This window comes from Ptychodera flava, chromosome 20 (genome assembly GCF_041260155.1).
Source record: "Ptychodera flava strain L36383 chromosome 20, AS_Pfla_20210202, whole genome shotgun sequence".
In the NCBI taxonomy this organism is placed as follows: Eukaryota; Metazoa; Hemichordata; class Enteropneusta; family Ptychoderidae; genus Ptychodera; species Ptychodera flava.
In genome coordinates, this window is record NC_091947.1 from 25,699,708 (window position 1) to 25,717,991 (window position 18,284).

Below are 18,284 nucleotides of genomic sequence, written 5' to 3' on the forward strand. Positions count from 1 at the left end.
GACATCACGAAACTCGAGAAACACTTTTGAACAATTTGAAGGCGTGTGAACGGATTGATTCAAAACATATTCCCCGTGTGACCTACTGATAATTGAACATTCAGCCAAAGTCAGTTTTGAACCTTACGAAGTGGGTGGTACTAGACAATGAATGGCGCTGTCTCGTGAGGTGATCGATCGACTTTTGACGACACCAATCACCATGGTAATCGCCACATATGAAACCTGCACTTGTCATCTCTACGATATCATACGTCACCAAGGTCATGGCTCTTTTGGTATTGAATGGTGCAAACGAATACACCCGTTACACTTCGCAATACAGCCACCTCCTAGTCCATTTCGAACCGCTCGGCATGTCAAGTGTTGACATCACACAAATGTCCTGCAGGAGTGGATCAAACTGTTCCTTACATGAGCAAGGAAATTGACTGGAAATCAATGCTTTAAGGTAGAACGCGCCTTGGGGACAGAAATTCGGACTCTCAAACTTTTTCTATTCTTTTCTGATCTACCACTTGTAGGGGTTCATTTTAAACCTCCTGGTATAAGAAAACTTTTCAATGACTTAGTTTTTCGAAATTTGAAATTTTCCCCATAGAGTTAACATAGGGATGGCAACCATTTTGAATTTCAAATATCAGTAAATCTTGGGTAATGTGTTTCTTAAGTACCAAAATTTGTACGGTGAAACCCCGGTTTTTATTCTTCATTTTGAGAGAGAATAGTTGAAATATTCTTTGAGGAAAGTTTGAGCAAAAGTTTAAGTCTTTCACTTTCGAGGCGCATACTACCTTGACAGTGACTTCCATGTCTTAACTAAAATCGTATTCAGACAATATATCAGAAACCTTGCAGAAACTTAAATTCAGAGAATGATGGTGTTGCACGCTGTATAATCTCCTATTTGTTCAGGTTAGAGATTATCTTGGATAAAAACAACAAACTATTACAGAAATCTAAAGAATACAATATTTCTAAATGGAATTAATATCGGACGACTTTACATTGTAATAAAATAACGCGCATGGAAATAAATAATTAAAAAGTTTCAGCTTCTCTTGGACACGTAATTCACTAAGTGAGTAACGCCTGGACGACAGCTATAAGTGTCTGATGTTTAATCCCGGGTTTTGTAGGTAAGCCAGCACAGCTAGCTGTTTCATCTGTGATTCTGCGCAAACGACACTCGGAACAACTGGCACCATGTAAACAACCCTGAAACAATATCAAAGACTTGAGCAGCCATAAAACACGTAAATCTGAATCGACATGTTTTACCAGTCTGGCGGAAATAGATTATTTCTTTGTCACTGAACAAACCTTCAGCTTTTTATCGCTTAGACGAGAACAATAAATTTTGATAGTTCAGACGAAAAAAACTCCAAAACCTGTGAAAAATCCGCATCGTAAATATCCCGTAAATTACCAAAAATGTCCTTGTGAAGACGCGACTGACGAAAGCTCAGTGTTGTATCATAAGCTCTCTCTACCATAAAGTTGCCTTATGCGTCGGGTCGGAAGGTAGGGTTCCCATGCACCCATGGATGTATTTTTTTAACCTACATTTTTGTAATCCTTAGGGTCTATATTTAATGAATTTTGATGTTCCCAAAATCAAATCGTGTCCCATGGGGTTCATTTGGCGCCATCTTTGCCGCCATCTTGGCCGCCATCTTGGATTTCAACGATGGGGTAGGGGTCACGTATCTACCGCTCGACGGAAACAGAAACAATAAAATACTATAAACGTTACATTTTTAGAAAGCCAAGATCATGGCCTTTTCATTGATATATAACTTAATAGGGATTAATTAATATTCGAACGTCAATTAGACTTTATATCGGTCATTGGCCATAAATCGTAAAATTTGCGAAATTTCACACGCAATAATTAAGTTCCCGTTCCTCAAAACAATTTTTCATAAGGTATTTAAATATTTTTTGGAAGAACTCAGTGCAATAAACAAGAAAAACAACATTAAAAGTATGTGTCTTGAGATTTAGTGGGTGTATGAGCTTGTTTTCTTATTACGCGGTATGCCACATATCCGTGTGTAACATAAGGGGTAGGGGTAATGTTTCCCTTTCTGTTTCGAATCATGAATGATGAAACCATAAAAATGTTACATTTTTTGAAAGTGCTGCATCAGACCTTTCTAAAAATATATAGATTTATGGGGAAAAATTGCATATTAAAAGTTACAAAGCTTAAACCTTTCGGTTTGTGTCAATTTTAAGTGATTTTTTAAGAACGAAATTACAACATATGGTGTAGGGGTAATGTTTTCCCTTTCTGCCTCGACCATGAATTACGAAACCATATAAATGTTATACTGTTTAAAAGCTCTGAAATTGGCCTTTCCAAACATGTACAGTTTTATGGGAAAAGTCCATATTTTAAAGTTACAAAGCTTATGCCTTTCAATTTGTGTAAATTTTCAGTGATTTTTTTAAGAACGAAATTACAACATATAGGATAGGGGTAATGTTTCCCTTTCTGCCTCGAAGCATGAATTATGAAACCATATAAATGTTATACTGTTTGAAAGCTCTGAAATTGGCCTTTCCAAACATGTATAGTTTTATTGGGAAAAGTCCATATTTTAAAGTTACAAAGCTTAAACCTTTCGGTTTGTGTCAATTTTAAGTCATTTTTTTAAACAAAATTATAATATAAGGGGTAGGGGTAATGTTTCCCGTTCTGCCTTGAACCATGAATTATGAAACCATATAAATGTTATACTGTTTGAAAGCTCTGAAATTGGCCTTTCCAAACATGTATAGTTTTATTGGGAAAAGTCCATATTTTAAAGTTACAAAGCTTATGCCTTTCAGTTTGTGTCAATTTTAAGTGATTTTTTAAACAAAATTTTAATATAAGGGGTAGGGGTAATGTTTCCCGTTCTGCCTTGAACCATGAATTATGAAACCATATAAATGTTATACTGTTTGAAAGCTCTGAAATTGGCCTTTCCAAACATGTATAGTTTCATTGGGGAAAGTTGCATATTTTAAAGTTACAAAGCTTAAGCCGTCCAGTTTGTGTCACTTTTAAGTGATTTTTTTGAACAATATGCACAAAACAGTTAGTCCGTTGGCCAGGTATCGAAATCATCCCCTCTAAGGCATTTTACCCACTATAATTTTCTGTTAGCTAGTATTCTCAGCTGTCATAATCTGCTTATTTTCCATTTAACTGATGGTGTGTGAGAGTGTAACGACTTGTTTGTGAAGTCTGTCACGCCCTCAGTAGTCAATAGGAATGCGTTAGGGGGTAAATATTTTTTACCGCTAGTCGGAAACAACAACAAAAAGTACATAAAATAGGAATGGGTTAGGGGTAACATATTTACCGCTAGTCCGAAACAAAAACAAAAAAGTACCATAAACAATACATTCTTAGAAAGTCCAGATATAAGCTTTTTACTTTTTGATAATTATTCGACTTTAGATGGCGCCAATATTCCGTATGTACATGGCGGTCAGCAGCTGAATCATTCACATAACAAACGTTGATATGGCCTGAAACTTCGGTAAATTCATTCAAGCAAATCTTGTTTGATTAAGTTGATAGTTTTCCTTTCTTTTTTATTTCGAGTATTTGCCAGGCATGACTGAAACGAACCTTGAAACGAAGGCTGTACGTATCTATATTAGTCCGAGCCTGAGCGTGATCTGAGAGCAAACAGATCCGCAGATAATGCGAACGATCGCAACCGTTACCAACAGACTCATTATGCAGAGCCACGCCCCAAAACGCCCAACCATACTTGGCACTAATCATGATCCCAGTCCATTTCGAGCCGGGCTTTAAGGGAAGTGCAGTGGCCTTTGAAAGACCCTTTGGTTTGGTTTTGTACCGTAGTATAGGAAGAAAACCCGACCTGTCGTCGTTGCTGTGAATGTTTGTGTTGTTTTTTAGCCTCTTTTATTGCCTATTTGAAGAATCGTCTTTGCAGCCTTCCATCCTGCGTTCTGTGTAGCGAGTGTTTCGATCGCTCTCTTAAGTTTGTGATGTACAACTGTCTTGAGTCCCGGTGCTTTATTGGGTGTAGAGGTAAATAGTTAGAGATCAGGGTGATAAATTGGTTGCCGCAGTGTCTTTCCAGGTGTTGCCACTTTTGAAGGAATTCAACACTCGGTATTTTGGCCTGGTAAGTATTCTTTAAGGTGTACCTGTAGGCTACGTGGTACTGAATGGGGGCCACTTAGGTTTCAACACATTCGATATTCTTGGCTTTCGCTTATACCCCGTTGTATGAGTAACTGGGATCGGAAATGGGAAAGGCTTAATTAATATCCATCTTTGCTAATTAATTCTCGTTTGGCTTACAGATGGCCACCTCTACTTGTTTCGGTGAAAATTTGACTTTCAATTGGACAAAACATTGAGTATGACTTTCTTCTGTGTGTTATTTAGGCCTATGAAAAATATGAAAATTGCATATATATTGTTGTCAAATATCTCAAATCTTAGATTGTAAGAGATAGGCTTAGGCTTCCCTGTAATCATACAAATGAGTTAAATGGGAATTTATTTGAGTAGATTACAGTAATCGAAGAGAATGGTTGACACTATAGAAAGACTTATCTCGGATTGCGGGGACCTAACTATAAAAGAACAGCACAGAACACTTGCCGGATGTGTTGACTGTTCATGTATAGTACAGGCTAGTACAACATGGAATGTAAACATACAAATCAAAGAAGTGGCAAATTTTCTCACTTTTCACAAAGTTTATATTCCATCATTACTATCAGGATTAGGATTTTCCCAATCTATAAATAAGCTATTACTTGATTACACCTTGATTCAGCATGACTAATACTTTGCATTTGCCACGCAACCAGCCATGCCCGTCCCTGGGATCGCGAACAATGCCTTTAACGAAGCTTTTGAACGCTTTTTGTGAATTGTGTAAGAATGTCCTCTCTGTTGAGTATAATTTGTGAAGCCGTTGTCTAGCTCGCTTGACTCTGATGATTATGTTGACTTCTTTTTTCTCAGCTGCTGGTGGCTGATCTAACTCGAAAGTTAGATCAATCTAGTCTCTCTGATTCGATCATGCTGGTAGGAATGGTATCTTCAAGCATTGACAATAAAACGTCCATTTTTAGGGTCTTTCTTCAAATCTGTCAGGGTCTAACATTTGTTAAATGTCATCCATGATAAGAAACTAATGATAGATTCACTCACAAGGCATTTTAAACATTGAGGTGTCAATGGGAATATAAGCCTTTTTAGTCATTTTCTGAGGTTTGTCTCGCCTTCTTATTGCTTGGTGTAGAGAGTGTTTGTTCGCCTTCTGTTTACTATTTAGTTGCGTAATTTGAATGCGTTCTGTGACATTTGGCTTTTCGGGTTTTAGTTCCAGAATTATTTTGCTATTGAATTTTAGTACCTAGTCGAAAATGTAATCCCCCTTGGGAGTATATAGTGTTCTGCGTTGTAAAATAATTTCGAAAATTGGTTATGATCTCTTGTTTTCTGGTAAGGAAGGTAAAGTGTTGTCGATCCATCTTATCTTATTATGGAGAAGCTATATTGTGGATTAATGGTGATTGGTTTTCAGCGATAAAAGATTCTCTCGTGTTCCCGTGTGGTATTAAAAGTAACACTATTAATAGTGAGCTCTGATTTGCCCAGACGGTCACGTGACTGTGCATGTATTTACGATATACTGTAAGTTGGCAATTCCTATCTCCAAAGTGGGTTTCTTTCACATTGTTTGTATTTTCATCACAAGTTTCAATATACTGATATAATATAGCGATAAACAACCCTATAAGTTGGGTACACCACTCGAGCTCGGTTTTGACCATTTCACTCCTTATACACACGACTGAAGTTCGTGCGTATATGTTGTTTACCGGTCGAAACCGTGTGGTATCCTTTCAAAGTGGTGCTTTATTGCTTATATATCTCTCGCGATACAATTAAAGAAAAGGGATTGATTGTTGCTGCTGTCATATCAACTTTGCATGACGACTATGACATCCAATTTAGTGTTTGTGGGTTTGGAATATATAAGTTTTGACATATTATAGCTGTTAACTTTCTTTCCCTAATTTGAGTTATTGAAATGAGTGAAACGTCTTTATTAACCACTATTTTAGCTTTTTAGTGCTATTCAATGCTCATAGAGTATTTTTCTATGTTCCTTTTAACAAGTAAATGTCAGTAAAGTAACACAAACTTTTGAGTTTAGGCATTGTCACTGCATCATTTTTGAGTTTACCCCATCAAGCCATATCTTGTTGGAAAAACAACTGCGTTAGTGTTTAAGAGATATGATATTTATGTGGCTTCCTTATTCGCTGCGTTTGGTAGGAGAGGAAACATTACCCATACCCCTATCCCTTAAATGTATATTATAGAGGGATGTACGGCATACCATATATTAGGTAAACAATCGACGCACCCCATAAGTCTCAAGAAGATACACTCTTTTAATGATTTGACTTCTCTATTGCATTAAGTTCTTTCAAATGATATATAAATACCTTGTAAAAATTGTTTGGAGGAACATGAACTTAATTATTGGGTTTGAAATTAAGCAAATTTTACAATTTACATTTCATGTCCGATATAAAATCTAATCGATTTTTGAATATCGATTTATCCCCATTTAGTTGTATACCAATGGTAAGGGGATTATCTGGGCTTTCTAAGAATGTATTGTTTATGGTATTTTTTGTTTTTGTTTCGGACTAGCGGTAAATATGTTACCCCTAACCCATTCCTATTTTACTACGGAGGGCATGACAGCCCTTCACAAACAAGTCGTTACACTCTCACACACCATCAGTTAAATGCAAAATAAGCAGATTATGACAGCTGAGAATACTAGCTAACAGAAAATCATAGTGGGTAAAATGCCTTAAAGGGGATGATTTCGATACCTGGCCAACGGACTAACTGTTTTGTGCATATTGTTCAAAAAATCACTTAAAATTGACACAAACTGGACGGCTTAAGCTTTGTAACTTTAAAATATGCAATTTCTCCAATGAAACTATACATGTTTGGAAAGGCCAATTTCAGAGCTTTCAAACGGTATAACATTTATATGGTTTCATAATTCATGGTTCAAGGCAGAACGGGAAACATTACCCCTACCCCTTATATTAAATTTTGTTTAAAAAATCACTTAAAATTGACACAAGCTGAAAGGCATAAGCTTTGTAAGTTTAAAATATGGACTTTTCCCAATAAAACTATACATGTTTGGAAAGGCCAATTTCAGAGCTTTCAAACAGTATAACATTTATATGGTTTCATAATTCATAATTCGAGGCAGAAAGGGAAACATTACCCCTACCCCATATGTTGTAATTTCGTTCTTAAAAATGACTTAAAATTGACACAAACTGAAAGGTTTAAGCTTTGTAACTTTAAAATATGGACTTTTCCCAATAAAACTATACATGTTTGGAAAGGCCAATTTCAGAGCTTTTAAACAGTATAACATTTATATGGTTTCATAATTCATGATTCGAGGCAGAAAGGGAAACATTACCCCTACCCCATATGTTGTAATTTCGTTCTTAAAAAATCACTTAAAATTGACACAAGCTGAAAGGCATAAGCTTTGTAAGTTTAAAATATGGACTTTTCCCAATAAAACTATACATGTTTGGAAAGGCCAATTTCAAAGATTTCAAACAGTGTAACATTTATATGGTTTCGTAATTCATGATTCGAGGCAGAAAGGGAAACATTACCCTACCCCATATGTTGTAATTTCGTTCTTAAAAATTACTTGAAATCGACACAAACCGAAAGGTTTAAGCTTTGTAACTTTTAACTATGCAACTTTCCCCATAAACTATATATTTTTAGAAAGGTCTGATGCAGCACTTTCAAAAATGTAACATTTTTATGTTTTCATCATTCATGATTCGAAACAGAAAGGAAACATTACCCCTACCCCTTATGTTACACACGGATATGTGGCATACCGCGTAATAAGAAAACAAGCTCATACACCCACTAAATCTCAAGACACATACTTTTAATGTTGTTTTTCTTGTTTATTGCACTGAGTTCTTTCAAAAAATATATAAATACCTTATGAAAAATTGTTTGGAGGAACGGGAACTTAATTATTGGGTGTGAAATTTAGCAAATTTTACGATTTACGGCCAATGGCCGATATAAAGTCTAATCGACGTTCGAATATTAATTAATCCCTATTAAGTTATATATCAATGAAAAGGCCATGATCTTGGCTTTCTAAAAATGTAACGTTTATAGTATTTATTGTTTCTGTTTCCGTCGAGCGGTAGATACGTGACCCCTACCCCATTGTTGAAATCCAAGATGCGGCCAAGATGGCGGCAAAGATGGCGCCAAATGAACCCCATGGGACACGATTTGATTTTGGGAACATCAAAATTCATTAAATATAGACCCTAAGGATTACAAAAAGTAGGTTAAAAAAATACATCCATGGGGTGCATGGGAACCCTACCTTCCGACTAGACTATATACGTCGGATACGGACAATGGATTCAATTTGCCCTTTTTGTACCATATAGACATTAACAGTAATTGAACTTTATCATTCATTCAGTAAAAATTTTGGCGCAATTTCAAAAGTACGAGTATTGTTTAACATGTTTGGTATTAAATTCGCTGTTACAATTTCATTTTTATTCAATCTAACAGTATTTTAAAGGGACAGTCCTCAATCCCTGGTTCTCGCATTAGTTCTTGTTGACATTGAGTATTCACATGGTGTTAGCCCTTAGTTTCCCATTGAAACTTTTCTCAGATTGGTGAATGCCATTTTAGATAAACCTGATAAACAACGTGCCCCTGAGCGTAGTCATGGCAAAATGAAACCTAGCAAATTCTTCGGTGATTATTTTCGGTGAGCTAGGCAGAGTAATGATTCGACCAGAAACGTACAAGACCACACACACAGAGTTGTGACAACTATTACAAGAGATCCATAGACAGTACCCCCTCTACTGTCTATGAGCGATCTAATGTCTATGCGACAAAAGAGATACACCAACGAACCTGACCGAATACTCCCTAATACTGATAAGGTGAAAGAGCGGACGGTAACCTGGGAATGTGTAGCGACTGATGTACCTCGGCTGTGTCAAATGGAGCATGATAATGTTAAGTCACAGGGTAGATTCGATGCACGGCTGAGAAATTCATCAAGTAGAGGCTGTGTTAAGGGTGAAAGAAAATAACAAAACAAAAGAAAAACGATTCGATGAAGACTGAAATATGCGACAATGTATGTACTGACAATCGTTATATGACAGATGCGATACAGTTGCGTGCAAAACACTTAAAGTCAAGGGCGCGAAGTTGGTATTCCGATTCCGTAAAACGCTTTCCAAAGTATCGAATCAAACTAGCAAAATGTTGCATTTTTGGTACATTTTTAAGATCACTCAGCAATCCAACTTGAAAGTTTGCCTATCTTAAAATTACCAAGCTTAAGTCACGTTTCTGTCGTTTGAAAATTGCTATAAAAAATTTGACTGATTGGAAAATATTCCAGGGTACTTATCTGAGAGCAAGTAGTCCCATTCGCACTAATAACGAAAAAAACATGTTACAATGCAAGGAAACTTATGTATAGAACGTGACAGAGTAAAGCAATAAGAGAGGATGTTTCAATACATTGAATGGTCATACTGACTCATTGCGCTACCCTTTAGCCACTCTCGCGTCAGCTTCATGTACACGTGTAGTATAATCTACGCTATATTGTTTCGCAGAAAAGAAAATCGCAACAATAATTCGTTGATTGGAAATATTCTCAAGCCGTGTAGGGACTGTGACGAAAATGTTGCCATGCCAACAAGCCATGCACCTCTCTTTCACAAATGTTGCCCCAAGATGTCTTTTTATTGCCCCATCGTCAGTACAGGATCTCAGGGTGCTTATGTAAGGTCAATAAATGTGTGGTTAGCAATTATTTTATCATTTGATATATATCCCTCGCTTACGCATATGTGCAGATGGTCTGAGACACCCAAGGTTCGGGCTATTTAGTCTTATGCTGTAGACGTTCTTAATTTTGCACTCAGAACGGTAAGGAAGTAATTACGCTCTACAGATGAATAGCTTGGAAGACAAATAGTGACATCCTACGCTACGCCATTCCAATAGTTATTTTTATGTACATTCCTCTTGACCTCTGACCCTCAGCACATGCTGTAGTTGACACCTAAATTAATATAATTCGAATTGATTTCCAAAGATGAGCAGATGTGAACTTACGAGATCAAGAGGGCGCAGATCAATTTGCATACAATTCAGAAGGGCAATTGAAAAATAACTACTTAGTACATCATTTTTCATGCCAATTAACATGATTAATTTTATAATCCACTGAGTGCATAAAAACTGTCGATTTTCCTCTATGCAGGATTCCCGGTAAAAAAAAGGTGTTACAATTGTCACTTTGTCTGCGAGAAATATCCGTGAAATTCAATTCAAAGTAACAGCTTGTCATTAACCGCACACACGCGTCCTTCATTGAAAGACAGGACGTGCCATTTGAACCGATGCAGAGTCACGCTGTCCTGACCGTGGATCTCGATGACGCGTCTCCGGAGAGCGCAATTACATGTTGATGTTTTAAACCACAGATTAAAACTAACGCGGTAATGTTAGATCATAGTTCCATAAAATGTACCATGGTTGTAAAAACCAGAAGGCTGAGCGAAGAAACTGATTAAAAAGACAACATAAAATAGGTTTTTACTCTTCCTAAAGGCAAAGCTAACTTCCTGTTTAATTTGAAAGTCAACCGCAATGCTCGGTTAACTGTCAGAGTAAAATCAAAATTGAAAATTATTTTTGTTCGTCTTTAAGCGCTATGGGTTTTGATATGAAGCAACAACGCTTGAGGTTTTTGAGGGGAAAAAGAAAAATGTAGATATTACGTTTAATGGAATTTGATAATCAGACCCAATAATTTCTATTTCCTCGTATCTATGATACACTTTCCGGTGAAAGCATACTCCTGGCTGATTAAATTTCTGTCTACCATTTATCACATTCACCGCTAGTGCGTGAGCTGTCGGACAGAATAAAATTAAGTTTCCTCAGTACAGGCAGTGAGAAGGCAGCGTTCCGCCAGGTGCGCTGTTTTCCATCCAATTGAATTCCCTGCGTTGAGTACGTGCATCGCCGTTCTCGGGAAAGATTGTGCCAAGAGATAGTAAAAATAACACGGTATTTATCTAGCTCTAGTTTGATTCAGTTGAATCTAAAATATACATTTATGCTGATGGATGTCAGCTATTTAAACTGAGGTCACCAGAAAAGCTCCAACAAATTTACTGATAACAGCGATGAATATGCATCAACGAGTAAAAAATCACTAACGTTTCGCCAAAGTGCGAGTTCTGAAATACTCGACGAAAAATCAGAAATGCTTGCGTACTTAAAGGTCAGGGTTCAACTGCTGTGTGCATACCTGACATCAAACGTGCATACATTCGCCTCCTGTGCAATTTAGCTGAGCAGGAATTCTTCCGAGGACACCTAAAATCTGTAACTATATAACTTAGCGCTTTCAGAAATTTGGATTCAATAATTTACGTCCAAAGTCCTTATCGAGGTAACCCGATGATGGTAATTTTGTAGTGGCACTCTTGGGAGCTGTTTCCCAGCATTTTTGCGGTCTAATAGTCCACTTTATGATGCTTCATGACTGATAAATTCCGATTGGCTTTGGTGCTTTCGTAGGTTAACTTGAATGTCAGTCTCTGCAGATTTTTACATGTTTATCGGCCAAAATTTAAATGCCATATCATTGCGATAGAAATGATATTAAGTTTTGTTTTACTGAAAAGTAGCTTTTTACACACAGCTAAGATACATTTTAGATGTCAAGGGTAACTCATACACATGGTAGCTGAGTCAATGACCTTAGAGTCAGTCAGGAAAATTAACTTTCAAACACTTCAATCTTCTGTTATCTTTCAGTCTTTCTACCTTAGGCGTGTGCCTTTCTTTCAATGAATTGCAGAATTCCGTCCTAAAGCAACTATACTGACTTGCCATGAAAAGAAAACTGTAATACATTAAACGAATTATGCAAAAAATACATTTTACAATTATCCTGTCTGAAAAATAATCAACGACGACAAGATGCAATCTTAAGTGTGTCTCTACATGAGTACAACGGTACTTGAACTTAAATATGACGTCATTGAATGTTATGCTAATATACGGTCGAACTAGTCCACGCGTGTTCGATAAAGATATTTAATTATATTACATTGGTCATAATTTTGATCTGATTTTTTATTCCAACTAAAGTAAGACCATGTTATGTTAAGTACTCCTTATGCCGCCCAGCAGTTTCATCAGTAATTTTTCCCACATGTGCCAGAATGATACAGTGCGGTTGAAGGGCATTGCGCGGCAACACGTAATAACCATTCTCCCGCAATTGATATTGCATAATCATATAAACATATGAATTGCTTTATCAATTTGTGCCTTCTACCTCATTATTGACCAATTAGATTAAGCACAATGGTGTGACAATTGCGATTGCGTTCCCCTGCGTTCACTAATTAGTTACTGACAATTATGCGAATATCTTGCGACAAACCATGCTGAACAAGACAAACGCATCATATTCCACATCGGATCTCACACCATGGTGAATACTGTGACAGGCTGTGTTGGTCGTAATTGATGTTTAATTGAGTATTGTAATATACCTTCACAGCCCCGGAGGGATTTACAATGCGTTTGCTCGTTTATTAATGCTTACAGGCTTTTGCGAACTTTTACCAGAACTCAAAACATCAGTGTCAGTATGTCGACTTACACGCGTGTAATAATCCGCTTATGTAGAAGAGAAATGGCGATGCCGCTGGCAGACGCAACCAGATACAGCATCGTCGATACCACTCTAGAACGGTACACTTTGACATTTCTGTAGTGACACACGGAGAATCTCGAACCTGATTCGGTCTAACAGGGCCTCGAGTTTTCTTTCTTTTTCGCCTTCTTGCCCAAGTGTCACAAGCGTAATAGACTTGATTATCACTTGTACTATCTGCCACATTAAGGGTCTTCGCCTTTTTATGCTGCACTTCAATGTAATTGCCCTGTCACAGGATTCCACGTAGCTTCTAATGAAATTGGACGACGTCTTTAACTATACACGTTTCAGGGGACAAATGAGATGTATTCGTTGACAATTTTTGTATGTTTGTATGTATGTATGTATGTATGTATGTATGTATGTATGTATGTATGTATGTATGTATGTATGTATGTATGTATGTATGTATGTATGTATGTATGTATGTATGTATGCATGTCTATGTATACTAGATATATATATATATATATATATATATATATATATATATATATATATATATTTATATTCATGAGCGTCAAATTGTGATGTGAAAATGAATTATTTTACATTCGGCGTCTCGTACAAATGCAGTGTCAATAAAAATAAATCACCTGTCTAATTTATTGGTTAATTTATAAGTTCAACAATCCCTGATTTCTCAGACGAATCCACACATCTACGCTTTGCTCCAATACTTGTATAAAAATCAACTCAACAGACCCAGGGTGAGCAATGCAGCAGTAGTCTGGAGTACCTGAGGTGACGTAAACGAGGCTTTTAGTCCGTGTTTGTAACCCCTTTCTCTTCCAAATGGCAGTAGAAGCACCGGTGGTTATAGATAAGACCGGAAAAACGTACGCATGAAGAGGTTTGCCGAGCAGATTCATTTCTCAGTATGTCCCCCGGAGACTTTGATGGTTGGTTCTGCCTTGTTAGCAGACATAACACTAAGGTAACCGGCTACAATACATACCAAGTTAATGTTGATGTTGTTCAAAACCCTTCTATGATGTTCTGTAAAATTGTTTTATGGGCTAAAATAGTAAATATTTTTGATACAAACATCGCACAATTCTAACATACATACATACATACATACATACATACATACATAGCATACATACGTACGTACGTACGTACATACATACATACATACATACATACATACATACATACATACATACATACATACATACATACATACATACATACATACATACATACATACATACATACATACATACATACATACATACATACATACATACATACATACATACATACATACATACATACACAAACGCTGATGAAAATATTTGCAAAAGTGTACATCTATCTACAGTCAAAGGTCGCATAATTCATGGATACGCACTTCATTATCCATAAATGAACCGATTTCATCCAGTTCAAAAAATAACCCTGATATTTTACACATGTGCGAAAAGATCCAAACCGAAACCTGCAAAGACATGCATACACAAAACGTGTTTTACCTGAAGGAAGTAGAACAATAACAAACTGGATGAGTGTAACAATGCCCGCGAATCCTGCCATGACTTATCGTAGCGGCTCCTTGAAGGCTTCTGATTGCTTCTATTCACGTTTTTACAAAGTCTTGATAATTCCTCCTAGTCTTGTCGTCTGTAAGACCTTGTCAGTGTCACACTAGTGCAATCACATCTGCCACTGCAAAAACAAATCATTATTTCATCTGAAAAAATCCTGGTGGTGCGATATCAAAAAATATCTCGTCAGTGTAAATTCCGTCTGCAGGTTCCGAGATTAGCGAGTCGTCAATTTGGCTTCAGAAATGGCAAGAGCGACTATCTAGCGACAGGATTCCCGCTTGCTCCGTAATCCGACGGGTGAGAGAAGTACAAGACGAAAGAGACGAAGAGCAACCTTCGCGTGTGATCGATTGTTGCCGGGGTTTTCTAATACAAACAAATCCGGGATGATTCGATTACTTCGCAGATTGAAGCACCGCATGCATTGAGTATCACAGAGATCCCCCAAAGTTGGTCGTTGGCTCCCGTGACACCAACACCACAGCTGTATAGAGACACTCCGTTGTGATGATGGAGAACCGTGGATGTTTTGTATTCAGTGATCAGAAATTGCCAGCCTCGCGTTACTTTCCTTGAAATATCTGTCATAACTTTCCTTAGTGGCGACTGTTAAAAAGGGAGAAAAATTCACGGGAGACTTGTCGTCCTCGGGCGATTCGAGCAGCTGCTCTATGCCATCACAGCGAAGGGAGGTGTAAATCCGTCGCTGGGCAAAATGCTTCTGGAAAAAAAATGCGCAGAGCAAAATTGCTCCAAAGCGGACAATGGTGGCGTATTCCGCCTCCAATTTCTCGAATCTCCGTAGCTCCAATGGCTGTGCGTGTAAGTTTCCCAGTCGCGAACGCCGTCCACACTTTCCAGAAAATATTCCTGTTTTACCTTCGATGTTTTCTCTGAGTGATCTCTCTGCCTGCATAGATGGGCGTGTGCACACGTAAAGCTTGCAGCGACAGGAATCCGCCGTAACCAAGACGAGGCTGGTAAATGAACTGTTACTAATCAACTAACGCGGATGGAGAGAGAGACAGACAACGCAACCCGATACGAGATTTGGCAGAAGTCGCGTCGGAGGGAATTCATGGACTCAGCTGCGACGTCAATGTTAGGGTCAAAATGCAACCACTTCTTACAGAACAGTTGTGTTCAACCTGCAAAAACACAGAGAATACTAGTCACCGAACTTAAATTTCGACAAAGGAATTTACTTTTTTCTCTCGCTCTCGTGCAAATATTTACGACGTTTCATCCAGGAATATAGCCAACAGACTATGTGCTGTGATGTGTAATTTTTACTAAGGTCTGTGAGGTTATAGCTTAAATCGACTTTGAAGAATTTCACTTACACTACCTCGTGCTCTTGAAATGGAGATATCGGCCTGGCTTATCCCGCATTAATGGCGTCTGCTATCTCCGATCGGATTAGCGACTTGCGCTATAAAACCCCAAGACCATGTCAAATTTGGCATTTAAAATTTGTCCTGATCGTTTTATGGATGCGGTAATTACTTTCAGCCTTCCGTCGACTGAATGCGAAATTCTCCAAGTCTTCCCTGTGGCATAGTACTGGCCTTGCCTTGCATGCATGCGTCAAACGTAAAAACGTTCCGGATTCACTTCAACACAAACATAAAATACGCACTAGAGTCACGTGAGAATGAATTGATTTGCATATTATCATGTCAGGAATCGCCGGTGATATTGGCAAACGGTGCAAAGATTCATTGATTCAAAGTAAACTGAAAGGTTACCAAGGTGTGTCTATGTAATTAAATTCTTTCAGGTATATTGGTTTAATTCACTTATCTTTGATTAATTACCATTTCAACTATGACATAAAGTTTGTGATAGCTTTCCCGCGCCAGCCCTTCTATCCAGCAGGGTGAAATTCGCTCCCTCAGTGTCTCTATTTAGTGACTGCAAGCATTCATGATGACAACCAATTATTTCACGAGCAATCGGATCGTGAAAAGATGACGTAATAAAGGTCAAATGATCAGATATGCTCTAACTCAAGCAAACTCTCACCGAGAAATATTGAGAAAGGGCTGTAAGATTTGCGACTCCAATACTTTTGAACATACTTTTTCTCAGCATTCGTGTTTCTCCCATCCTTCCATCTTTTTATATCTTAAAACTTCTTTTTTAATCAAATTTCAAATTTAAACCAACTATATATATATATATATATATATATATATATATATATATATATATATATATATATATATATATATATATATATATATATATATATATATTACATATATATATATATATATATATATATATATATATATATATATATATATATATATATATATATATATATATATATATATATAAAAGCCATATCGAGCGTAAAAAATCACGTTTTCAATTGATTAACGAGATATACACGACATGAATGTACTTTTGTTAGTTTTGGTCACAAGTCCGCCAAACAACATTCCCTTGCTGTGACGTGCATTATCAGAAGATCACTTTCAACGAATCAGTGACGAGTACTGTCGCAACTTACGGCGCCTACGGTGAAAATGAGATCACTCTCATTAAAACAGCAAAATACAAAGAGTCCCAATCGTCTAAGTCGAATCTGATTATTGCCAGTAATAATAACATAAACCAATTCTGCAAATTGGAGTGACAGAAGGAGGAGCAGTTTCCCGCCAAGCCACGCCACGACTGTCTGTCTCATGAACTTGTCTTCATTGCCTGCCTCACACAAAGTTAAGCACGCAGGGTACAATATTTCGATAAGGAAATAACTGTTAGATAAGATACGTGTATTTCATGGACTTTGTTTCCGCTGAGCCTACGAGATCTCGCGAGGTTTGGTTCTAAAATGTGTCAGACGGTAGTCATCACAATACCAAGCATAATCTCAGACTCGCATAGAAAGTTGTGTAGTCTAACAAATGTTGATGACGTGTCGCTGATATTGTATGACGAAAGAACATCCTGTTCGACACCAACGACCACTCAAGATCCCGTGAAGTCTCGTATATTCCGGATGATAAACTCATCTGTCTCGCCGTTCTCGCTATGATCAAGGTTTCCAAACGACACAAGGTCGAGTGTTGTGTAATTTGTTGAACGCGTAAAACCAACGGTTGATAGTTAAATATCTGAAATCTTCATTTTCTTAAAAAATGTCTTTTCAGAACAGGAAAAATTGTGTGATGTGTAACATGTCCAATAAATGATGCATTCTGTTATTCATTACTGACAATCATGAAGTTTGCCTCACATACATTGCTCATATTTCCGCTGTAAATTTTTCGCATTTGTATTAACTATTGACTGAAAAACAAATTTTACAACCCTTTAATTGGCTCTCATACTTATCACGTGACTTCATGACCCGAGAAACACACTACAAACCGTTCTTTCGATAACTCGTCCGCGTTTCACTCGATAGACGTACAACGAACAATCTTGAATATTTTATAGTATTATATGAGATGCGAAAAAGCGTTAGATCTAGTTGTCAAATTCGTGGCAAAAACAAATAAAGTCGCTTTTTATTGCCACCAAAACTTTTGTCACGTTGATATCATTATCATCATCCGACCGTGAGCATTTGCTCAAATTTCACAAACCGAAATAAACCAGGCAGATATTTTTTAATCATGCTTTGAATTTCACTGCGATAAATTGTCTAGAAGATACAATTACGGAGGCGACTCGCTGTGATAAATAACCCCGGCAGTGGACACCGTTCATTGCATAGCCATACTTGTCGATTAATCTTGTAGGAGAGGAGGCTATGAACACACAAACAGACAAACACGCTCGATACAAAGAGTCAGTTCATTTGCAGGTGTCATTTCATTAACATTTGACGGGT

The 18,284-nt window shown here is 37.3% G+C and overlaps 1 protein-coding gene across 2 annotated transcripts in view; it reads right to left on the bottom strand.

Moving 5' to 3' along the window:
• LOC139120414 (neuronal acetylcholine receptor subunit alpha-10-like) overlaps positions 1–18,284 on the bottom strand; it is an 89,795-nt gene that overhangs the window by 53,029 nt on the left and 18,482 nt on the right. Inside the window, exons 1-2 of one of the 2 annotated variants that reach the window (XM_070684814.1) lie at positions 15,786–16,053; positions 14,363–15,585 (exon numbers count right to left, since the gene is read on the bottom strand). In XM_070684814.1, coding sequence (XP_070540915.1) covers positions 14,363–14,423 — 61 coding nt within the window. In that variant the 5' untranslated portion in view covers positions 14,424–15,585; positions 15,786–16,053. Of the gene's footprint in view, positions 1–14,362; positions 15,586–15,785; positions 16,054–18,284 lie in introns of those variants that run through there. The other variant, XM_070684813.1, reaches the window with a different exon arrangement.